Here is a 26,217-nt window from a genome sequence, read left to right on the forward strand (position 1 = left end):
AATTTTTCAATAACTAGACAACAGCTTTTAAATGTTCATTACACTTACACAAAAACTTGCAGTAACATCAATAAAATAACAAAATAATTAATCAATGTGTACAGTATAGGCTACCGTATTTTTTTATTATTTCATTTTCACAAACACAACATCAAAACAATGATTGGGAGAGAAACAACAAAAATACGGCAATCAAAAACTATTCTATTATTATACACGATAGACTTGCCCGGAAAATTTGATTCATTGAATGTTTCAATTTGCGTGTTACTAACCATTTAAAAAAGTTTCAATTAAGCCTCTTTGATTGGTTCAGGTAGCCTACTACAGATCAGTATTATTTCATAAAAAGCTACACAAATAAGCATCAAGTTATTCTACTACCGTACTAGAAGTCATTATATTTAACATTATTATATTTTGGCATTTCATCAAGTTTTTTATTTAACATAATGGAAAAGAGGGGAAAATTATAAGATATAAAAAATGAAAATAACAAAACAGTTTGATAAATTCCTTCCTACGATCCCAAATATTCAGTGATCTAAACATCCCAAGAAGTTGGAAAAGGTGAAATTACCCGACAAATATATAGGGATTATCATAGTTCGAATACTGCTCAAGGAAAGAGATGATGAAACCTCTCAGAAAATTGCCCACCGAGCATTTTCACTTGATAATGTGGTAGAACTCTCCGTTCCTAGGATCGTGATGAGGACACCAGAAGTAAAAGTGAGATATCTTGTTGAACAGAATGCGAAAATCTAATAGGCTGTTTAAGTTATATGATAGAAAAACTACAAGTCCAACAATTGAACTTCAGAATTAGAGAAAGAAGTCTTACAATCAATCAATAAAAAAAAGAATGTGGATATTGATTTGTTCATACTTGAAAAATAAATCACTTTTTTCATGGTGAAAATGAGGAAGTTAAGGGGAGGTGTCCAATTGAGTCTACTACTTATTATAGAAATGATGTATTATTGCACTTAATTTAGTAAAGCATTATTTCAAAGATAAACGGTTTATTTGACAGTAAGATAGCTATCACTGTTTATATATTTTCTGTATAGGGCTACTTGTAATAAAAATAGAAAGGAAAATAAAAATCTCAGTACCTTTTTTGAATTATTTAATCACATATTAAATGATTATTATAAATCACATATTGTGATAAAATAATTCAAAAAGGGCACTGAGATTTTTATTTTCCTTTCTAGCTATCACTGTTATAATGGCAAGAAGAATAAAAAAATAGAGAATCTCATTTAGAAACTATTGGTTAAAATTTGAATATCGGTTTACCTTTTGTTTTATGTACACAATATTCAATACGAACACCAAATATATATATTTACACATAATCTTCAATAACTATCATACAATGTACTTCTTTTAAATTGGCACTGTGTGCTGATTTTATAAATTTGAAGTGAATTATTCTTATATTATTTATCACAATATGAATTGTTTCACAGTTGATTTTTGGAAAATATTTGACAAAGACACGTTAAGATTGTTCTATCACAGATCAATGATGTAGGCCTATGTATTATTTACTTATTTTTTAGTAAATGAAAAGCAACGGTCACTAGTGTAACAGAAAATACTGGATTAAAAAGTACTCTACAATTATTTATTTTGTACTGAGCTCAAATATAGAAGCATTTAACATATTATTTATAGAAACACATCAATTACCTATTCGATAATTTTCTTTTGCAAAAATCTAAAACTATTATGATTCTGTTACCTCAACAATTTGTAAAAATATGGTGTACATTGCATTACAGTACATACACTTACAAATTCTAAGCATACAGTTTTATTCACAAACTCTCATATTAGTTCACAGACAATATATAACTTTTTGTGAGCTATTGAGCTATAATATTTCAACAGACTCATCACATTCAATCGATTTATATACAATGTATTGTCTGCCCAAAAAAGTAAGACAAATTTAATCCAAATATAGTAGATCCCAGATATGATTTTCTTTGATGATCGATTAGTTGAGTTGATTATGACTAATGTACCACAACATTGTTCTGAATTAAAATAATAATAATATAGGCACTATTATGTAGCAATTATTGGATAAAACTTTATCCCCACTCTAGGATAACTAAGCTATTATTCAATAAGTGAGCTGCATGTGATTGTTGAGTAATTACTCAATGTGTGGCTGAGGATGACGACGGAGGTGGAAGTCTGGAGAAATTCAATCGCTGTAATACATTCATCACCATTTCGTGGAGGGTCTGCAAACAAACAAATAATCCAATTCAAAAAGTTATTTATTCCTCATAAAAAAATAATATGATTTACAATCTGTCAGTTCTACATATTCTTACAAGAACTCTTACATAAGAATAATATTTTTGTATGACAAAAAACGCAAGCAAAAAACAGTTGAAAAATCCTCAAAAAATCGTAATCCTAGTTCTAATCATGATTGGGATTAATAAATCATCAGGGAAGAGTCGTGAACCTACAGTGCTTTAATTCATGAATTATCTTCACATCGATCTAAGGTCTGTGTGTGCAGACCAGTTCTTCGGCTTGCCAATACGTTTGGAAGATTCCACATTAAGATTCAGATATGTAATTTAAACATTACGTGAGTGAGGATTAGCTTTTTATTAAATAGATAATACCGTAAATGTGTGGGGTATTGATTAATTATTGATAATATTATACTAGAACAGTTACAATAGCATGATGATGTTTGTGTTCAATATCTTAATTATAAACATGTCATGTAATAAATAATTATTGTCAAGTTAATAGAACACTATAGAGGAATAAATTATTATTCGACTGAAAATTATTCAAGAACCAGTACACTACAGTAGCATACTTCTGTGCATTCATCCACAAATCGCCGCTAGAATCTGTTCCAGTTCAAGGAAGCATCTCTAGAATATCAGTTCAAATAAAAATAACACAACTGTGTTGTTGTGAAGGTGATATTTTGCTAGATATCCATATTGAGTGGGCTTTGAACCTGGGATCTCTATGCTGCTACGCAAGCACCCTATCCACTAGACCACCGATCACTCCGTGGTGATACTCTTGTCTTTACTAGAGGTAGAGATATAGAGAGAGATACCGAATAATAATGTTTCGATAAATAAGAGGTTTTGAAAATATGAAGTCGTTTTCATTCAATTACACAATATAGTAAATAGACGAAGGATGATTTCAGGAACATATTTGTTTTTTTCGAGGGGACTGAGAAGAGGTTAGAGTTAAGAGACATAAGCACAAGAGGTCTGGGAGGTTTGAAATAGTGAAAACTTATGATTTCACTACGTATTATTTGAATATATAACATGAATAATTATGAAAGGGTTTTCATTAAAAGGTTTTAAGAGATTTTAGAAAGGGCCCTTGGCCTCCTCTCCTCCAGTCCATCTGGTACCGCCATTGAAAATACATTTCTCAATTTATCAGGTTAATTCCACTCAACTTGAATAAATAAGTATCAGACATCGTATAAGATATCGTTACTATCAGGATAAGCTCGTAGTTACTATCATGTATTAAGCACAGAAACGTGGAAGGTTTCTCTATGTAGTTTCTATGTATTCTCTCTCTATGATCTTGTCGCAATGTGATCAATTGTATCAATATATCCACATTCAATAATAACCACGTCGAGAAGTAATAATAAATGTATGAAATAGCAAGATGGAAAGCAAATACATCATTACCTGAGGTTTGCAATGCTCTTCCAGCCAACTGAAGACACATGCTGATAATTCTGCGAAATTAGTGACAGATATACTGCTGAAGGAGATGAACAACTGATCCACAATGTTTTGGAACTAAAAAAATGAGAAACAGTAATAAGAAATCAAAATCTTATCATCTTTAGTAGGCCTATAATTATCTTTAGAACATTTTCTATACTTTTTTAATATTTTCAATTCGATAAAAAAAGAAACTCATAACAGCATGCATAATTGAAGATGAAAAAAATCAATATCGTATAACGTAAATCAGAAGAACAGTCTTAAGGTCATCAAACAAGCCGATAGTTAAGGCTGGGCCAGCTTACTCGGCCAGCGACTAGGGATAAACTCAAGTTTCCTATAGGATTAAAAACTGTATTTCAAGATTTAGAACAATGGTTCAATTCAAAATTAGCAAATAAAGACGAGCGCACACAACGACACAACTCTAAACTCAAGTTTCCCTTACAATTGAATACTGTTCTATCATAATCTAGATCAATGTTTCAATTAATAATTATTGGCAGCAAATGATGAAATAAGTATGATAGTGGTAAGAAATCGTGAAAAATGTTGCAAAATATACAATATTACTTATTAATAAGTAATATTAATATTACTTATTAATAAACATTACTTATTAGTAAACAATATAAAACTTGAACTCCCCTTTTATTAAAACATTTTAAAAACTTGAAAGCATTTTAACGATTAGTTTCGACCTGCCTTGACCATTTTCAAGTTCTTTGAACTTGTAAAAGTTACTCAGCAAAAGTAGGTCGAAACTAGTTGTTAAGATGTTTTAATAAAAGGGTACTACAAGTTTTATATTGTTTTTATTAATTTGAATAAAGTAGCCTATACAAGTGAAGTGATTTTATAATATTACTGATCTATATGTATATGATGATTTGTGATTGTATTGATGAATGAGTGAATACAGACCACTTGAAACTTGAGCTCGTCAGAGACTGTGGCTTGGGTGTGGCCTTGCTGCGTCTGCTGTGCCTTCACCATCTGCTCGTAGTTGGACTGCATGATCCTCAGCGCCACCACCTCTTTCCTCAACGAATTCCTCTCCTCCTCCTGCTTCTTCTTTTGCTGCAGCAAAAACTGAAACCAACAACAAACTACCTATGAAAACCACCAAAACTTGTAAGCCTATAATGTGAATTATATTTATTATGTAAATAATGACCATAACTTGTCAGCCTATAATGTGGATTATATTTATTATGTGAATAATGACCAAAACTTGTCAGCCTATAATCCTATTATATTAAGCGAGAAATTTCCGTATTTATATATCTGGTTATTTTAATGTCTGGTTATTTATGTTTAACGGATCTCGAAAACGACTCTCACGATTTTCACGAAATTTGGAACATAGTAGGTTTATGATATGAAGATTCTATTGCACTAGGTCTCATCCTTGAGAGAACTCGCTGAACGACATTAAAAGGATAATTCATCCTTGGCTGAAACAGCTGTGGATAGTAAAAAAGTGAATATGTGAAAAATCAAAATATCGCATCCCCGAAATTCATAAGATGACGTATAGCCAGCTGTGAAATATGCCACCACCTCTTTCCTCAACGAATTCCTCTCCTCCTCCTGCTTCTTCTTTTGCTGCAGCAGAAACTGAAACCAACAACAAACTACCTATGAAAACCACCATCTTAATTATGTCCATAACTTGTAAGCCTATAATGTGAATTATATTTATTATGTAAATAATGACCATAACTTGTCAGCCTATAATGTGGATTATATTTATTATGTGAATAATGACCAAAACTTGTCAGCCTATAATCCTATTATATTAAGCGAGAAATTTCCGTATTTATATATCTGGTTATTTATGTTTAACGGATCTCGAAAACGACTCTCACGATTTTCATGAAATTCAGAACATAGTAGGTTTATGATATGAAGATTCGATTGCACTAGGTCTCATCCTTGTGAAAACTCGCTGAACGACATTAAAAGGATAATTCATCCTTGGCTGAAACAGCTGTGGATAGTAAAAAAGTGAGTATGTGAAAAATCAAAATATCACATCCCCGAAATTCATAAGATGACGTATAGCCAGCTGTGAAATATAAACACAATCATTTTAGAGAATTGTGTTCTGTTTATAAATAAATAAAAATAACGAGTGAAGCTCGGTGCCCTGATAGTTTATTGATAAACAGAACACAATTCTCTAAAATGATGGTGTTTACATTTCACAGCTGGCTATACGCCATCTTATGAATTTCGGGGATGTGATATTTTGATTTTTCACATACTCACTTTTTTACTATCCACAGCTGTTTCAGCCAAGGATGAATTATCCTTTTAATGTCGTTCAGCGAGTTTTCTCAAGGATGAGACCTAGTGCAATCGAATCTTCATATCATAAACCTACTATGTTCTAAATTTCATGAAAATCGTGAGAGTCGTTTTCGAGATCTGTTAAACATAAACAACCAGATATAAAAATAGCCAGATATAAAAATAACCAGATATAAAAATAACTAGATAAAAACAACCAGATATATAAATACAGAAATTTCTCGCTTAATATAATAGGATAAAAATAACGAGCGAAGCTCGGTGCCCCGATATTGTGAATTATTCTACGTTACTAGTTTCTGTGCTTGTATCAACTATTCATTATGACTAAGCGTACAATAATTTGTATGACTTTATAATATTTGACTCTGCCTTGTTTTACAATTTGTATTGCAGACTGTGAATAAATTTAATTTGACTTTGAATCATGCTACAACTTGCAGTGCATTAAATTATAACATAAATCGTTTGATTAGAGTTTAGTAGTGGTTGTAACTGTGATACTATAAGAAACAACAAATAAATGTGATATTTTTGTAAGGGAAACGTGCACCGCCTTCTCAGTTAGGGTCTCATCTCAGTTAGCTAGGCTGAAATCCAGCGTGGCGTAGTTCAATGCTGAGACCTTGAAGTGTTGGTTTGATTGATTTTGATAATCAGCTAACAAACTGGATACTTCACAACTATTACTGCAACTATTGCTTCCATCCATCTTCATATTTTATGAGTTCAAAATTTTTTCAGCTTTTAAAACTATTCATTATTGTCAGGATTAATTAACAATTGATAGCATTTATTGAATGAATATGTATTTATATTTTTTAAATGTCTGAATTCAGGGCTACTTTCTTGTATTTATAAAATAGAATTATAGTACTCTTCAAAATTAATAAAATAATAAACAATAATACAAATTATAACCTGACGATGGTGTGATCACAGAAACTAGTAGTTACGTTACAATTTTTATTATTGTTTTATTAATTTTTAAGGGTACTATAATTCTATTTTATAAATATGTATTCAATATTTTCTTTATAAGTCATTAACTATTATCTGTGAATAAAAACTATGGGTTTTAATACATTCAAATGCCGGTACTCTCATTTTTTATAATATTCAATTTCGGTATGCTTCGACCCCTTCTAATCCTGATTTATGAACCAAAATTTTTCTGATCTATTTGACTATTGGTTTACGTGAACATAATATAGGCTACCCTTTTCAATTTTATAAACAACGATTGTTATAATATATTTAATGAAATATCTCAATTAACTCTTTAGACAATTAATCTCATTAAACTTATCATTAAATCAAGTCTAACCAATATTGTAAACTCACAAGAAATAAGATTTTAATGGAATAGAATTTCGGATTACAAAGAATAAAAAAAAAAAATGAAAATGATTCAACACTCAATTTGTGGATACTTCGACTTGTAGAGCACTGGTTGTACTGGGTTCCTTTTCTTACGTAGAACCTTAAATCGTGAACCCCTGCCCTGAACATTGGAAATAAATTATCAATTCCAAAAAAAAAATATTCGAGGAATCAATAGACTGAAATGTACAACCATTGAGTTGAGATGCATATATAATAGGCTACAATAAAAGTATAGTGAAAGATACTCATATTATCATTTGTCTCTGTTACAAAGTAGAAATATTAAGAAATCAGAACGAGAAGGGTCAAGTCACACATCAATTATCAATATCGGAGCACCGAGCTTCGCTCGTTATTTATTTATAAATTATTGATAAACAGAACACAATTCTTTAAAATGATTGGGGAAGGACTAACAGGCACAGCCCTAAACTGTTTCTTCCCCGAATTATGATTTATACACTATAAATAGTCCAGAAAGTAGGTTATTTTCCATATACTTGATTGAATTCAGGTTTAATTTTCAGTCCAAACATTTAAAAACAATAAGTTTTAATTTAGATTATTTACAAACCAAATTGAATAACAAAATAACACTTACTAATCACTTAATATTGTCAAATAATGATTAACTTTAAAATTATTATATACTCTAGTTTAGAATGATTATCATGTCATGTCAACAAATCAGATTATTTTGATCAAGTCGATTAACATTTCTAGATAATATTTCTCGCTGATTGATTACACAGCTGGAAATAATTCTGTTTCTCTCCCACACATGCATCTTCAGTTTCGACAGACGACGAAATTATCATCTGTTTTTCCAAGGATGAATAATTGTTATCCTATTCATGTCCTTCAGCGAGTTTTCCCAAGGATGAGACCTAGTGCAATCGAATTTTTATATCATAAACCTACTATGTTCCAAATTTCGTGAAAATCGTTAGAGCCGTTTTTGAGATCCGTTGAACACAAATAACCAGATATAAATAAATATAAATAACCAAATATAAAAATATAAACATACAGAAATTGCTCGCTTAATATAATAGGATACAATCACATACCTATCTTGTAAAATCAGTGTATTAGATGGATAAAACGCCAAATTTCTTATATCCAGGAGAATATTTCCAAGAGCAGTATTTCCTCAAAGGCTGCTAAAAGTGAATATTTTAGGATATTGGGATTTCTCTTCTGAAGAACACTTAGTGTTTCTTTTATTGATTTACCAGTACATTGGCGATGGATTCCATTACCGATAGTCCTAGTAGTTATTTTTCATGAAGCTACGTGACGCTGGTGGTCTCTCATACTGTGTCGTTCTTACACTCTCACCCGGCCAAAACAGTAATGATAATCGACAAAAGTTCGAAGTAAAATTTGGAACATAAACGACATATACCATATACCATGGGACATCTTCTTATGTATTTTTCTTCATACCATTATTCATCTACTCAGATTGATTGATTGTACCTGTATATAGTCGATGGACTTCTGTAGGACAGTGGCCTTGCTGAGCTTGTAGCCGGAGGCGTCAGTCTGCTGGCAAGTGGGCACCAGGTCCTGCAGCGAGTCATACCCCTTCTTGATGGCATCCCGTCTCTTTTGCTCTGCCTGCGTGTGCGCCTCTCGCCGTCTCTCTTTGTACGACAACGCTGTGCCCTTGTTGTCACTGTCATCGTCTTCTGCATTGCAACAACAGCAACTCAATTTAAATAGCAAAACAATTAAAGTTCGTAGTATGAATTTCATTTGAAGTTTTTAGTGTGAAATTATGAAAGAGATGGACTGAGGCTACCCTAACGCTGCAATGGCACACTGGGGAGAGGCGAAAAAGAAGAAGTAGAAGAAGAAGAGGAAGTATATATTTCACAATTATTAAAGTATGGGAAAATAAATTCAATATATGTTAACATCATATATGTTTTGTAAGAATCTTTCCATTCAATACACAACTAATGTTAATTGCATGAGCATTAAAAGATAATGGTTACATATGAATTTTGAATGCAAGTAAAAAAATACAACGTAACATTTTGTATTTTTGTTTCATTATAAAATAACCTACTTAAAAATGTGTATTGCATTGATGAAATTTATAAAATGCTTCAAAATAAAATACCACCTAGTTTATGTGGCTAAGGGCCGTTTGCTCAGTGACAGTTTAAACTAAATTTCATTTTTAACTGGATTTAATCCGTATCAAGTCTAGTTCGTTATAATGTGTTTCATTTTGAGTTTAAGCCACCAGCTGATTAAATGGAGTTTAAGCTTTGACTGTGCAAACGGCCCTAAGGGTCGCTTTATCCAAAATTTTAACTGAAATTCTAGTTTAAAATATCAGCTGACTCAATTAAAACTCATTATAATAAACTCGCTTACCCGGCGAACCTCGTACCGCCAAAAAGTCAATGTATCTCATGTCACACTTGACTTTATTTGGTGAATCATGAAATTTATCTGACAATCAATATTTGATTTACATCTCATTACGGACTACCTATGTGCTTAGTCATGCAGCATTTATTATTCCGAAAACATATTCTTCTCAATCAATTGGTAGTAATATCTATCAGTAAAGTGTTGAATTAAGAAAAAATAAATAGGTTGAATCAGTGTTTCAAAGATGAATTTAATGTTTTCATAGATTTTGATTGTCAATAGATGGTCCAGGAAATATGCGATGTACGATGAATTACACAGAATTCCATATCCTTTCCATCTTCCAGTTTAGGATGAATTTAAGCTAAGCTAAATTTAAAAAAATGTGAATTATTCTGTCATTCTTCAGTACCTAATTAATAAATGCAATATGAACAACTTCTTTTATGAATAATTCTTTTCCAACATTTTCCAGTTTCTCAATGATAGGGGAGTGATAATTATTTGTAGGTCTTCCAAGGAACGATTATCTACCGTTTTAATACCAGTAAACAATTAATCACAGGGTGACGTGTTTATTATACAGCTGGAAACTTTAGATGCTAAATCATATTATCACAATATGATCTTGAATCATGATCATCTTTCTGTTCTTCGGTAGCCGCTCGGCCGAAATTTCGAAAACATAGGTCTGTAAATGGATTAATGAATGATTATTATTAGCCCCCCTATTAAAATTTCTGGTCAGAACCATCCCCAATATTCACACAACATATTCCCAAAGTACCATGCCGTTCTGTCAAGTAGTTTTTCGAGTCTATATAGGGAACAAACAAACAAACACACAGACATTCATTTATATATATGTAAAAAATATGTAATAATTGATCAATTATTCCAAATATGAAAGATGTAACCAACTATACATTGATTAAATGGGTTTAATAGTAGAATCAACTTTGGAGAAAGCAACTCCCAGTTTTAGAAAAACTGTTGTTTTCTAACAATTATTAATTGTACCTGTATATAGTCGATGGACTTCTGTAGGACAGTGGCCTTGCTGAGCTTGTAGCCGGAGGCGTCAGTCTGCTGGCAAGTGGGCACCAGGTCCTGCAGCGAGTCATACCCCTTCTTGATGGCATCCCGTCTCTTTTGCTCTGCCTGCGTGTGCGCCTCTCGCCGTCTCTCTTTGTACGACAACGCTGTGCCCTTGTTGTCACTGTCATCGTCTTCTGCATTGCAACAACAGCAACTCAATTTAAATAGCAAAACAATTAAAGTTCGTAGTATGAATTTCATTTGAAGTTTTTAGTGTGAAATTATGAAAGAGATGGACTGAGGCTACCCTAACGCTGCAATGGCACACTGGGGAGAGGCGAAAAAGAAGAAGTAGAAGAAGAAGAGGAAGTATATATTTCACAATTATTAAAGTATGGGAAAATAAATTCAATATATGTTAACATCATATATGTTTTGTAAGAATCTTTCCATTCAATACACAACTAATGTTAATTGCATGAGCATTAAAAGATAATGGTTACATATGAATTTTGAATGCAAGTAAAAAAATACAACGTAACATTTTGTATTTTTGTTTCATTATAAAATAACCTACTTAAAAATGTGTATTGCATTGATGAAATTTATAAAATGCTTCAAAATAAAATACCACCTAGTTTATGTGGCTAAGGGCCGTTTGCTCAGTGACAGTTTAAACTAAATTTCATTTTTAACTGGATTTAATCCGTATCAAGTCTAGTTCGTTATAATGTGTTTCATTTTGAGTTTAAGCCACCAGCTGATTAAATCGAGTTTAAGCTTTGACTGTGCAAACGGCCCTAAGGGTCGCTTTATCCAAAAAGTTTAACTGAAATTCTAGTTTAAAATATCAGCTGACTCAATTAAAACTCATTATAATAAACTCGCTTACCCGGCGAACTTCGTACCGCCAAAAAGTCAATGTATCTCATGTCACACTTGACTTTATTTGGTGAATCATGAAATTTATCTGACAATCAATATTTTGATTTACATCTCATTACGGACTACCTATGTGCTTAGTCATGCAGCATTTATTATTCCGAAAACATATTCTTCTCAATCAATTGGTAGTAATATCTATCAGTAAAGTGTTGAATTAAGAAAAAATAAATAGGTTGAATCAGTGTTTCAAAGATGAATTTAATGTTTTCATAGATTTTGATTGTCAATAGATGTTCCAGGAAATATGCGATGTACGATGAATTACACAGAATTCCATATCCTTTCCATCTTCCATTTTAGGATGAATTTAAGCTAAGCTAAATTTAAAAAAATGTGAATTATTCTGTCATTCTTCAGTACCTAATTAATAAATGCAATATGAACAACTTCTTTTATGAATAATTCTTTTCCAACATTTTCCAGTTTCTCAATGATAGGGGAGTGATAATTATTTGTATAGGTCTTCTAAGGAACGATTATCTACAGCTGGTATCAATCAACTACACTAACTTCAACTTTTAACTACCGTTTTAATACCAGTAAACAATTAATCACAGGGTGACGTGTTTATTATACAGCTGGAAACTTTAGATGCTAAATCATATTATCACAATATGATCTTGAATCATGATCATCTTTCTGTTCTTCGGTAGCCGCTCGGCCGAAAATTTCGAAAACATAGGTCTGTAAAATGGATTAATGAATGATTATTATTAGCCCCCCTATTAAAATTTCTGGTCAGAAACCATCCCCAATATTCACACAACATATTCCCAAAGTACCATGCCGTTCTGTCAAGTAGTTTTCGAGTCTATATAGGGAACAAACAAACAAACACACAGACATTCATTTATATATATATGTAAAAAATATGTAATAATTGATCAATTATTCCAAATATGAAAGATGTAACCAACTATACATTGATTAAATGTACCTGTATATAGTCGATGGACTTCTGTAGGACAGTGGCCTTGCTGAGCTTGTAGCCGGAGGCGTCAGTCTGCTGGCAAGTGGGCACCAGGTCCTGCAGCGAGTCATACCCCTTCTTGATGGCATCCCGTCTCTTTTGCTCTGCCTGCGTGTGCGCCTCTCGCCGTCTCTCTTTGTACGACAACGCTGTGCCCTTGTTGTCACTGTCATCGTCTTCTGCATTGCAACAACAGCAACTCAATTTAAATAGCAAAACAATTAAAGTTCGTAGTATGAATTTCATTTGAAGTTTTTAGTGTGAAATTATGAAAGAGATGGACTGAGGCTACCCTAACGCTGCAATGGCACACTGGGGAGAGGCGAAAAAGAAGAAGTAGAAGAAGAAGAGGAAGTATATATTTCACAATTATTAATGTATGGGAAAATAAATTCAATATATGTTAACATCATATATGTTTTGTAAGAATCTTTCCATTCAATACACAACTAATGTTAATTGCATGAGCATTAAAAGATAATGGTTACATATGAATTTTGAATGCAAGTAAAAAAATACAACGTAACATTTTGTATTTTTGTTTCATTATAAAATAACCTACTTAAAAATGTGTATTGCATTGATGAAATTTATAAAATGCTTCAAAATAAAATACCACCTAGTTTATGTGGCTAAGGGCCGTTTGCTCAGTGACAGTTTAAACTAAATTTCATTTTTAACTGGATTTAATCCGTATCAAGTCTAGTTCGTTATAATGTGTTTCATTTTGAGTTTAAGCCACCAGCTGATTAAATGGAGTTTAAGCTTTGACTGTGCAAACGGCCCTAAGGGTCGCTTTATCCAAAATTTTAACTGAAATTCTAGTTTAAAATATCAGCTGACTCAATTAAAACTCATTATAATAAACTCGCTTACCCGGCGAACCTCGTACCGCCAAAAAGTCAATGTATCTCATGTCACACTTGACTTTATTTGGTGAATCATGAAATTTATCTGACAATCAATATTTTGATTTACATCTCATTACGGACTACCTATGTGCTTAGTCATGCAGCATTTATTATTCCGAAAACATATTCTTCTCAATCAATTGGTAGTAATATCTATCAGTAAAGTGTTGAATTAAGAAAAAATAAATAGGTTGAATCAGTGTTTCAAAGATGAATTTAATGTTTTCATAGATTTTGATTGTCAATAGATGGTCCAGGAAATATGCGATGTACGATGAATTACACAGAATTCCATATCCTTTCCATCTTCCAGTTTAGGATGAATTTAAGCTAAGCTAAATTTAAAAAAATGTGAATTATTCTGTCATTCTTCAGTACCTAATTAATAAATGCAATATGAACAACTTCTTTTATGAATAATTCTTTTCCAACATTTTCCAGTTTCTCAATGATAGGGGAGTGATAATTATTTGTAGGTCTTCCAAGGAACGATTATCTACCGTTTTAATACCAGTAAACAATTAATCACAGGGTGACGTGTTTATTATACAGCTGGAAACTTTAGATGCTAAATCATATTATCACAATATGATCTTGAATCATGATCATCTTTCTGTTCTTCGGTAGCCGCTCGGCCGAAAATTTCGAAAACATAGGTCTGTAAAATGGATTAATGAATGATTATTATTAGCCCCCCTATTAAAATTTCTGGTCAGAAACCATCCCCAATATTCACACAACATATTCCCAAAGTACCATGCCGTTCTGTCAAGTAGTTTTCGAGTCTATATAGGGAACAAACAAACAAACACACAGACATTCATTTTATATATATATGTAAAAAATATGTAATAATTGATCAATTATTCCAAATATGAAAGATGTAACCAACTATACATTGATTAAATGGGTTTAATAGTAGAATCAACTTTGGAGAAAGCAACTCCCAGTTTTAGAAAAACTGTTGTTTTCTAACAATTATTAATTCAAAAATATTAAACAACAGCCACATATACGGTTACAGTTTCTGTTCAATTCCGTGTGTATTGTCTTCATGTTCCATCAAATAATGATATATTTTTTTGAATCAACACATTGTTAGATTTGATAAAAAGTACGTTGAACAGTGTAGCTAGCTTACCGTGTCCACTACTGCTGCTCATGTTTCCGCCTGCGTTGTGGTGTGTGTGCAGTGAGCCGGCACTACTCGATCGCGAATACGGAATCCTCCCAGTTGGACTCGAGGGCTCCACTTTCATCTCTGCAAAACACCAGCAAGTAGAAGTACTTCAGAAACGATAAATTATAAGAATTTATCAGAAAACTATCAATTTGTCCTGTTTGTCGATAAACATTGAATGGTATACAAAATGTTGGTAAAATTAAAAAGAAAAATGCTTTTGAAATCAAATTTGGAAGGTGAAAGAATAACCCAATTCATGACTTTACGTAAACTATGTTCATTTTTGGAAAAGTTTTTAACGACCAGAGCAAAGCTATCCAATTATTTGAAGCACCGAGATTCTACTTGCCACTTAATTATTGTCTTTCCATGACATGTATTTGTTTATTTATTTATGTATATTTTTTAATAATTAAATTATTTATTTTCGACTAGTAAACTACATCAAATACGGTATGTTATTAGTTATTATATACCTTACACCCGATTTTCAAGACCGATGCACTCATGAAAGAGCGCAAATCTCATCTTAATTCAAAATATTTTATTTCCATCATATATTTAACATGTGCAGAATGTGATTAAAAACAGGTGATTGTGACTACAAACTCCAAATGCGGTTTGTTTTTGAAGCAGATCAATGTAAAATTGAGATAATTCTATGTTAGATTCTGAATTTAATGATAAAATCTTTCTGATTTTCAAGTCCTTAAATCTTACAGACATTTACTTTTCAAGCTTTTTAAGGTAGAGGCTACCCATATTTTATGAGAAAATGAGTGTCTTGTTGAGAGGTCTTCAGTCAAAGGTAAATAAAACCAACTTTGCCTGTTTTCTGAGACGAGGCAAATACTCTTGTGACACACCGAAAAACCCAAACGACCCAACACAAGGGAGATCCGCATCAACTGAGGCCGAATTCAATGTGAAGCCTTGCGATCTGCACAGACTAGATAAAGGTCCCGCCCAGAAAGTGAAGATTAGCTCTGATGAAGTTCTAAAGCTGTACAGGGAAATGCAGGCGATCAGACGGATTGAGATGGCTTCATCGGCGCTGTACAAGGAGAAACTGATTTTGGGGTTCTGTCACCTGTACTCGGGGCAGGAGGCGGTGTGTGTGGGCATGAAGTCGATTATGCGACCTCAGGACTCGATTGTGGCGTCTTACAGGATCCACGGTTGGGCGTACAGTTTCGGCGTCTCGGCGCTTGGCATCTTGTCCGAACAGACGGGACGCCACTCGGGTATCTGCCGCGGCAAGGGGGGATCCATGCACATGTACGAGAAGAACTTTTTTGGAGGCAATGGTATTGTTGGAGCTCAGGTAAAAACAACAATAATAATAGTATACAATAATCGGCTTGAGTTAACAAAAATCGGCTTGAAACATAAACGACCTTTGTCATGGGATATCTTCTTATGCTATATTTTTCGAATGATTCAACTTTTCAGATGAAGTACGTAGATAATTAAGAGACCAACTTGCAAATGAAAAACTAATGTTGAGACCAACTCGCTTAATGAAATGCAAGCTAGCCTGTAAGCTCACTCGTCTAATTTAATCCCCTTTGAGTTCCACCCCTGGAGGTAACTCATTTATTTTCTATTTGAAAATGTGATTAGATTTCCAAATTTAATGCATATTGAAACAAACCTGGTTAGTCATTGAGATATCTTCTTATTTCTACCTTTTCTGTATGGTTGAATCTATCCAACTAGATTATACTATGAAAATTTTTAGTTAAATTTTCCTGAATGTAAAAAGATGAATAGCATTTTCAAAATTAAAGAAGTTAGTGTTATGTATTGTAAAAACGTGTAATGTATTTTACAGTGTCCTTGACGAAATATGAAATGTTTTGTACAAGGTACCCCTGGCGGCAGGCGTGGCGTTCGCGAACAAATACAAGGGCAACGACGGCATATGCTACGGCCTGTACGGAGACGGCGCGGCCAACAACGGCCAGGTGTTTGAAGCATTCAACATGGCGGCGCTGTGGGCTCTGCCCGTCTGCTTCGTCTGTGAGAACAATCTCTACGGCATGGGAACCAGTGTCAACCGGTCCTCGGCCAGCACTGACTACTTCAAGCGCGGCGACTTCATTCCCGGTAACAACTTTAAGGCCGGTTGAAGACGAACCACTATCGTTAGAGCATGATTATCATGCACACACACACACACACACATGTTCATCATGCATGTGTAGTCATCAGCTATAGGCTGCTATCATAAAATAACGAACCTATAACAATAAATAAACCGCTGGAAAATTACAAATTATAATGGGAGAAAAATAATTTAACCTCAAATAGAGCAGTGAAGAGAAAATAAACAACAAAAAAATCGGTGATACAAAAACCTAAACTCAAAAAATGTTGCTTGAAGCCTTTTGCTGTGGTGACACAATAATGTATGACGACATGTGTATCATGCATGTCCTACCGTTAGTAGCTAATCTCAAGCTGGATTTTTGTTTGTGCGTCGACCACTACAGGGTGAGGATCTCAGATTGGGTGGATTTCAATTTGTCTAAATAACCTAAAAGATTATGTGAAATTATGTTTTAATGGGAGAGGTTGAGTTTATACTCTTTTATACTTTTGAATGGCAATAAAATGTTGATATTATTAGAAATATTTTGATTCTTGAATAAACACAAATGATAAAAAAGTTATTTGATCAGCTGTTTTAGCGTACTTGAAGATTGGACAATATGAATGTCAACAATGCTTGTCGTCGTCGAATGCAGAAGTTTACGCACAAACGAAAATGCACCTTTAGAAATACTGATGGCTCAAAGATTCACTTCTGTACTTCTGATTCACAACATACACTTGGCAAACTTTCGAATTGTTCAAGAGATAAGCACCGATGATATTGTTTTATAAGAGATTCACACAGTTCAATAGACATGTTGACAGTTTGGGATGAATCTGTTGGACAGGTATCCGAGTGGACGGCATGGACATTCTGGCAGTGCGGGCGGCCACCCAGTTTGTGACAGAATACTGCACGGCGGGAAAAGGGCCACTGATGATGGAGATGCTGACCTACCGCTACATGGGTCACTCCATGTCCGACCCAGGCACCACCTACCGGACACGCGAGGAAGTGGCCGAGATGCGCAAGTCACGTGACCCCATCCTCATGCTCAGGTAGGAATGGCAACAAAAAATCAAATTTTCTCAAATCAATGACGAAAGAAACAAAAATATGTTTGTGGCATTATAATTATAATGGTTTCAACTCTTAGTTTGCACAGCACAGTCTCATGTCAATGCATTATCTCATGTGAATAAGATCGTAGGCTACTGCTGCCGTTCATCAGCTGTAATTGCTCAGTTTTACATCAAACTCACCTATGCTTTTTCTCACATACATCTGGCAACATTGACTCCTTAAGCCTGATTAAGTATTTAGTGGGCAATAACATTCTTCAAGGGCACTGATTTTTCATGGAATTTGCTTTTAGTTCAATCAATAACTTATTGATTTTTAACACTTTGTGTTTTATATATATTTGTTTTCTATAAATATTTTGTGTTTATAAATATTTTAGGCCAATTATATTTTATATATAACAAGACGATCACGAAGAGGAGAAGTAACCAATCAAACTAACCAAACAAAATACTTTTCTGAAAGGAAAAGGGAAAGGGAAAGGGGAAAAAAGTGCAGTGCAGACACGTCCATCTGTATTTCTGTATTTTGTATATCGATCTGTTTTTCAGACCATTATTATTCTTCATCTAACTGGATAAAAATTTTAAAGTGAAATTCCTGTCAGAATAAAAATATTATAACTCAAACATATGCATTTCCAATTCAAATTTGGTAGAAAACTACTCAAATCAATTATAATAACCTTACATGTATATGTGCAAAAACCTATATTATTCAGTAAAAAAAAACAATTTTTTGGATATAGATATTGATTTTATAGAAGTGACAAAAAACCTATTTTGTAAAAAATTGATCTTCATTTGGCATATCTCAGGGAGCGAGCAATGGACGCCAACCTGGTGACCGAACAACAGTTCAAGGCCATCGACAAGGAGGTGAAGAAGGAGGTCGACGAGGCCACCCAAAAGGCCAAGACCGACAGCTTCCTCCCCGAGGAGGAGATCGCCAACGACGTCTATGTCAACAGTCTGGAGACTGAGATTCGCGGCAACACCATCTTCAACAACTACAAACACAGGAATACTAGAAATCCTATCAATCTTTGAATAATATGATGTTTCTGTTTTGGGAGATTCAAACTGATATAAAGATTATATTTAGATTTATTGTGATAAACCTTTCAACAACTCAAAACAAAGTGGCATCCATTACTACTTCAATCAATCTTTGGAATAAATTAAGTTTTTTGTTTTGGGAGACTCAAACCGCGATAAAGATGATCTATTTGGATTTACTGGTTCAATACACAGTTATAACTTCTATAAATTTCTTAAAAATTCAAGTCTTTGTCTTCGGAGATTCAAGATTAAGTAATGGAGATAATCTATTTAGAATGATTTTGGCAAAACCTTTCAACTATCAGTTTTTCAAATATATTAATCAATCTTTAAAAAGACTCAACTTCATGTATTTAGAGATTCCTATTGAAATAAAAGTTAATATTTTGAGAATATCGTTGTAATCCTTATTCCAACACAAACATAAAAATAGTGGTCTAATTTACCAATTTTATTTATCAACATATCTTAATATTATTTTCAAACTGTCCGAAATTCCTTAGTTACTCATACAACTGCTATTTTGTTTTTTACACTTGCCATTTTTCCCCATATAATTTTTTTCTAATAAATAAGATAAGCCTAAATGGCTGAAGTTAGGGAGTGAAAATTATATTTACATTATGTTTCGTACCTAGGAACAATGCCCTAGAATATTGGTAGGAGTTCGGAAACACTCTATATTTGAAATTACGGTGGTAATTATTTCAACCAAAACTTACAAACAATGTCACCCCAATGAATCTTGAAAAATGTTTTATTAGAGGGATTCGAAGTATGGTAAAAATTATTATTATTATTCAAGCTACATGAGTAATTTTCCTAAAATGTTGATAATTATGGACAAAAATTTATAAAATGGAATTTATTAGTCTGCTAATTGCCTGGAATGTGCATTGATTGTTGGTTATTATTTTCAAATGAAGGGAAAGTAGATAAAAATTTAATATACATGTATTTTCTAAACTAAAATTCCTCACCCTGTCATATTATGCAAGTTCCGACTCGGTAAAATAATTCATTGCTTTTTTCTTTCTTAATTAAAAATATGAAGTTGTCCCAAACACGACTTTTAGTCCTCGGGGTACTTGAAATTATTTATTCTTCTTTTGATGTAAATGAATTATTGTGATTTCATTGTACAATGTGTGATTGTATTATTTTTATTATCTTTATTTTTTATAATTTGCAAGATTGTTGTTGTTATATATCTACTGTACTATTCATAATTTCTGATTATGTGTAATGTATAAATTGGAAGAATAAATTAATTCATTATTATTATTATTAATTATCTAATATGGATGTTTTGTGACAAGAAGACAATCCTTTCAATAGCTTAATACAAAAAATATCACTCTGATCAAACTTTAATTTTGAAAATATTCAAGTAACTGTTTTGGAAGGTTTAAACTAAGATGGATATTATCTGTTCAGTATTATGACTGGCATTACTCCTTTCTACGAGTGAACACACCACACACAGAATATAGAGATTCTTCAAAAGTATTGAGGTTATCAACGGTCTATTTTTTTAATAAAAAATATCCGTCTTGGAGATTTTTGAATTGGAACAAAAATAACTTATTTGAAATTATGGAAAAGCTATTTATAACAGAACGTCAACTTTTTGGAAAGCTGCAAAAAAATATTGAGGAAATTTTAAAATCAGTAGAATTAAACAGAATGATAACCATGGTTCAATAATAATAATTCACAATAAAGCTTCTTATGTCTAAATTTTTTCATTATCGTGGACGTTATTAGACAATTGACGTTATTAGACTTCTACTAGAAATAATTATTTTAAAATTACTCACCAGGATACATTTGCAAATGTGAAAATTCTTGAAGTAACATTACGGAACGAAGATTTATGTTGGTGAAATTAAATTGTAAGTTGCACTATTGAATATTATAATTGATGGAGGAAAATAAACAGTTTCTAATTAATACCGTATGGCAGATAAATTGTAAGAAGAGAATTCAACTCTTCATGTAGCATTGACTCAAAGGTCACTTATGATAAGCGTTGTAATATATCTTTGCCGATAACAGTGAAGTATCAACAGAGGATTAATAACGTGTCTGCGTAATATATTGTATAGTTTGCATAGTCAATAAAGTTATACATTGATAAACAATGTATCAATAACAACCACTTGAAGACAACCTGATGTAAATGCAACCTCACATAGATAATCGGTAATCAAACAATTTTAAACTGTATTAGTGCATTATTCTGAGTAAAAAATGACAATTACATGATATTTTAGAAATTTAGTGTTGATCGAATGAATTTTCTTCATTAAGGTCATGAAAAATCTTAATAGTTTTAGGTTATAACAATCTAACTGGAAGAGGAATAAACAATACAGTAAAAGTGTTGACCCCAATAAAGAAATATTGTCTTATTTTATATTGATTTGTAAATTTGATTGAGAAATTGTCAGATTATTTTATTAAATATTAGACAAAGATATGTCTATATTTTTTTCCAAGTCCACCCTACTTATTTACTCATATAAGAATTTGATCAGCACAAGGAGGGGAGATTATATACAGAGATAGGTAACGTAGATAATCAATTTTAAACTGATAAAATTATGTGGTCTGAATGGCTTTACAATAATAATCCATTTTCTTAGTCTATATTGTGCGTGCGATGTTAATGTAGTTAATATAAGTAAATTATAATTTTTAAAGCTAATAGATAACTAAAAATCAATTTGCATTGAGTAATGATATCAGCTTAATATCCTCGCTCACAGATGAGTAAAACTGGCCACATTGATTATTAAATCGATAGGAGTGATGGTCATGGTTTATTCATAATCAATCAACCATAGAAAAGTAAAAAATCTAACATTTTAAAAACAGACATTTTCCCTGTAATTTTTTGTGTTAACATTGGTAAAAATACTTTGTAAGAAAACTTGACACGTGGTTGTGTTCAATTGTATATAATTATTTATTCTAAATTCTATTCCATTAACAGGTATTTTTGCAATAACTCAATTAAAACTTGAACAATATAACAAATTTGATTCTTCATATCCTTAGAGACGCCATTTAGAACGTGTTGTTCTGGAGACTTCGGGACCGACAATATTTTGTATAAATTCATCTTATTTTCACAAGATTTGTTGTCAATGTTCAGCAATAAGATAATCTCCCGACCAATCGATAGTGTTTCTTTCTAAATATTCGGCAAAATTAAGCACTTTAGCTAATATTGAATTGATCTTCTTTTTTCAAGAACGAAATTGCGTCTTGTATTGTTGGGTAGAGTTGACAATCAGGAAATATGTTGAAAAAATCGCATTTTACCAAGATTTCAAATATATCTCCTTTAAGGGAAACCAAACTCAAACTTATGCCTTTATCCAATAGCTCTTGATGGATACTTATGAGATTTCTTGATGAAGATGGGTCCACGTAGAAAACTGTTGACATATCCAAAATAACGTTTTCAATCGGGACATCCTTATTATTCTGTTGAGACTCAATGCTTTCATGGAAAAGTTTCAATATCTTTACACGAATTGCTTCTGTATTGGCAAAGTTCATGGCTCCAGCTACTTGCAAAATTAGTATACCAGGAACTGTTTCTGCTTGATATCGCTTCAGGTCTAAATAGACACTAGTGAATGGAATACGGCCCAAAATGGTAATAGAAGGCGTCAGACCAATTATCACTAAACTGATCACAGAAATAGTGAGACCAATTATCAGCGCTACATCAATTTCGAAAACAATAACTGATACGAATGTTGTCATCCAAATGAATCCATCTCGTTTCGACTGTTTACAGGCGCTCCAAAACTCCTTCACTTGGTAGAACATACTCAGCAGAGCAACGATTATTATTCCTGCTAATACGCTGTTTGGAAGTGGTTCAAAGAACGGTCCCACATACAATAGCACCCCAGTTAGGAAGATGCACGAAACAGCACTGGCCAACTGAGTCTTGCCGCCCACCGAGTACTGAACCGAGCTCCTTGACAGCGATGCACAGAACGGAATGCAACTGAAAAATGATGCAAACAAATTTCCACAACCAGAGGCTAACAGTTCTTGGTTGGCATCAATATCATAATTGTCTCTTCTTGCAAAAATTGAAGCCATTGATATATTAATAGAAAATGCAACTAAGGCTATTAAAAATCCATCAACAGCCAACTTTGGTAGAAGCCACAGAGGTGGAAGGGTTGGTTCAGGAAAACCAGTAGGAATATCGCCAACAACAGTCACTCCATATTTGTTGGGTAGATCCAAGAATAATGATAATGTAGATCCTCCAATGATTATCAACAACTCCACAGGCACTGGTACAGGACATCTTCTGCTAATAATTGGCTTGAAGAATTCATTGAAAGTGACATTGATCATCACTACAGTTACTGCCAAGGCAATGGCGTAAATATTTGAATCGCCAATCATTGATATTGTATCTATGTAAGTATGGATGGTTTTGAAATGACCAGTCCTTTTAGGTAATTTCAAGCCAAATATATGCTTCAGTTGTGAAGTGAGCACAAGAAAAGCAGCACCAGTAGTAAATCCACTTACTAAAAATTCCGACATGAGCACACTTATAGAACCAAATCGAAGAACACCGAACAATACTTGCCACAGTCCTACAACAAGACATACAGCGGCAGCCACCTGCACAGGACTTAAAGTTGAGCCCACCAAGTCATCACTTTTCACAAATGAGTTATTAATTAGCATATTTCTACTATTACTACTTTCATCCATCGTGATAGCATATTCCAATACTGGTTTGCTAGTCATAATACAGATCACAGAAAATGTTCCCATAGATATATGCCTGGAGGTACCCATCATGGTATATATAAGTACTGGAAAAAATGCCATATAAATTCCAACTATTGGTGGCACCAATCCTAGTGACGAATAAGCCAAACCTTGAGGTATATGTAAAATTCCAACAGTTATTCCAGATATAACATCAAGCTGGAATTCTGTTTTCCATTTATATTTTGGCAACCATTTCAATATAGGAAACAATGTAATCACAAAATCAATTACACTGAATTTTTGACAACGTTCCACAAAAACATGAGAAGCATCCCTTGTCTTCACTTTGGAATAATGATATGTTCTGTTGAAATCGACTTGTTTGAAAGGCTTCCTGTTTTCATAGACAAATCCTTTGATGCCGCTCTCAACTACCAGCTGATCCGCCGGACTTTGATCATCGACTCTTGCATCGTTGTCCATTCAACCTATCATAGAATGTAGATTACGGTACTTTCAATAAAATATACTAATTACACAACCCTTCATTAATTGTTTGTTACAAAATACTGACATAAATCAATCTACAAATTAACTTTATTTTCTTTTCTTTAATCTAGTATGCCAACTGAATACCGCAATATTACTGAAATTTACATTAAAATGAAATTACTTATATAGGGAGTAATAATAAATTGAAGTATGAAACCCAACCCTCGTCTACATTACCTCCTACATGAATATTAAACTATTGCTTATCAAAACGAGCACTCTACATTAGGCCTACTATAAATTTACTAGATTATACTTTCCCTAATTTTTTGTTGCATTGCTGTATAGAAGACTTGAATGTTTTACTAAAAGAAAACAACTTCTCAGATCATATGTAAGGAAGTTTTCAGCCTAATCTCTACACTGTATCTAAGTTCAGTAAGACCTAAATTACTGACGTTTACTTGATATATGACTTGATTACTATGACTTTGGATGCACTCTAACCAGCGGGCTAGTACATCTAAGTACTTAGTAGACTTGAAGAGAGTAACATCATTTTTATATATTCATAACCATTTAAGATATATATTATGATACAGCAGTGCACAGTCCCAATAGTGGGTGCGATTTTAATTATCTTGAAGTAAATTATAACTTTTAAAGCGAGTAATATCGAGTAATACCTACATGTCTCATGAATAAACTAAAAAATCAATTCGCATTGCATAACGATAGCTTCATATCTTCGCTCACAGATGAGTAAAACTGGCCGGATTGATTACCTCGATGTGAGTGATGGTCATTTTTTATTCATATCCAATCAACCATTCAAAAGTTAAAAATCTAAAATATAATAGTTTTCTTGGGACGTCGGCTGGCAGATACACAGATGTCGGTGTGAGCATCCGCATTGTTTAAACCGGCGACAGATCTTTTTTTTTAATCTATCCATCCACTTACTGCAGAGTTATTTTTTTTGAACATTACTTTATTGCCTAATCAAAGTCCTACTTTAAAATCCAAGATATCTAGCCCAAAACATTTAACAGTCAAATGATTGACACAAATTTACGTTAAAACAAATTAAACTTATGGCAAAACTTTGTCAAACTTCCGACAATTTTTACAGCAGTCAATTCGATTTTGATGAATTATAATGTTTATTATTACAGTATTTTATAAATTTAGCTATCACTCATACTAATACCGCAATAACAGACCAGAAAATGAGTCTCTGAATTAACCTAGGCTACATAAATACTATTTACATTCAGTAATTATTGTATCACTTGGTTGGGATTATAGAAACTCATTTCTGATTGAAATTTTGGAATATCTAAAGTTCCAATCAAAATAACATTATCATCATTCCACGTTAACTGATAATAATAATAAAAATATGAGATAAGAGACAACATAACCTATAAACTTCCCAAAGTCTTCTCTATCGTTTTAAGCTTTGATATTATAGTTTAAAAAGTTATCAAATACTATAACATAATAAGAACAATAATGAATGCAAAATTAAATAATTATTTATTTATTTGATTTACCTTAATTAGTCCAAATTAGCTCCAATACTCCCATAGCCCATATAATCTAACCTATCACATGTGCAAACAGGTTACCGTATTGGATTAAAGACAAAACTAGTTGCCGTTGAAAATACACAAACAAAACTGGGCTTTGAATGAAAAATTATTAAAAATACAATAAACCAACAGAGTAATTTACAACTATATCATGTAACTTATAGTGGCTAATAAAATAAACAAAAACTGTATGTCTTCTGCTCCAGTTTTAATGTGAAATGTA

The 26,217-nt window shown here is 32.7% G+C and overlaps 3 protein-coding genes across 6 annotated transcripts; 1 reads left to right on the forward strand and 2 right to left on the reverse strand.

Moving 5' to 3' along the window:
• Positions 1 to 4: 4 nt before the first annotated feature.
• Positions 5 to 26,217, reverse strand: LOC111046253 (max-like protein X). 4 transcript variants are annotated; one of them, XM_039434548.1, is made up of 6 exons: positions 25,956 to 26,217; positions 14,860 to 14,979; positions 12,775 to 12,986; positions 4,686 to 4,853; positions 3,720 to 3,833; positions 5 to 2,264 (listed from the first exon to the last, which is right to left on the reverse strand). In XM_039434548.1, the coding sequence occupies exons 2-6, from the start codon at positions 14,975 to 14,977 to the stop codon at positions 2,178 to 2,180; spliced, it is 699 nt and encodes a 232-aa protein (XP_039290482.1). In that variant the 5' UTR covers positions 14,978 to 14,979; positions 25,956 to 26,217; the 3' UTR covers positions 5 to 2,177. The 4 variants fall into 4 exon arrangements, with proteins under 4 accessions (XP_039290482.1, XP_039290481.1, XP_039290485.1 ...); XM_039434547.1 differs by lacking the exon at positions 25,956 to 26,217 and adding an exon at positions 20,964 to 21,343; XM_039434551.1 differs by lacking the exons at positions 12,775 to 12,986; positions 14,860 to 14,979; positions 25,956 to 26,217 and adding exons at positions 5,325 to 5,381; positions 8,946 to 9,239 and having other exon boundaries at positions 4,686 to 4,796.
• On the forward strand, positions 15,201 to 19,479 carry LOC111046252 (pyruvate dehydrogenase E1 component subunit alpha, mitochondrial). The gene is made up of 4 exons (XM_022331753.2): positions 15,201 to 16,225; positions 16,770 to 17,010; positions 17,847 to 18,057; positions 18,900 to 19,479. The coding sequence occupies exons 1-4, from the start codon at positions 15,677 to 15,679 to the stop codon at positions 19,129 to 19,131; spliced, it is 1,233 nt and encodes a 410-aa protein (XP_022187445.1). The 5' UTR covers positions 15,201 to 15,676; the 3' UTR covers positions 19,132 to 19,479.
• Positions 21,712 to 24,979, reverse strand: LOC111046245 (solute carrier family 26 member 6-like). The gene has a single exon (XM_022331747.2). The coding sequence runs from the start codon at positions 24,388 to 24,390 to the stop codon at positions 22,369 to 22,371; it is 2,022 nt and encodes a 673-aa protein (XP_022187439.2). The 5' UTR covers positions 24,391 to 24,979; the 3' UTR covers positions 21,712 to 22,368.

The sequence above is a fragment of the Nilaparvata lugens genome, chromosome 8, assembly GCF_014356525.2.
Source record: "Nilaparvata lugens isolate BPH chromosome 8, ASM1435652v1, whole genome shotgun sequence".
Classification (NCBI taxonomy): Eukaryota; Metazoa; Arthropoda; class Insecta; order Hemiptera; family Delphacidae; genus Nilaparvata; species Nilaparvata lugens.

Coding starts and splice junctions, on each gene's coding strand:
- LOC111046245 (XM_022331747.2), bottom strand. CDS start 24,390: ATGGACAACGATGCAAGAGTCGATGATCAAAGTCCGGCGGATCAGCTG.
- LOC111046252 (XM_022331753.2), top strand. CDS start 15,677: ATGAGTGTCTTGTTGAGAGGTCTTCAGTCAAAGGTAAATAAAACCAAC. Junction 17,011..17,846: donor GCGCGGCGACTTCATTCCCG/GTAACAACTTTA, acceptor TCTGTTGGACAG/GTATCCGAGTGGACGGCATG. Junction 18,058..18,899: donor GACCCCATCCTCATGCTCAG/GTAGGAATGGCA, acceptor GGCATATCTCAG/GGAGCGAGCAATGGACGCCA.
- LOC111046253 (XM_039434547.1), bottom strand. CDS start 21,003: ATGTTACTTCAAGAATTTTCACATTTGCAAATGTATCCTG. Junction 14,980..20,963: donor ACATTTGCAAATGTATCCTG/GTGAGTAATTTT, acceptor GGTGTTTTGCAG/AGATGAAAGTGGAGCCCTCG. Junction 3,834..4,685: donor ACGAGCTCAAGTTTCAAGTG/GTCTGTATTCAC, acceptor TCATTTTTTTAG/TTCCAAAACATTGTGGATCA.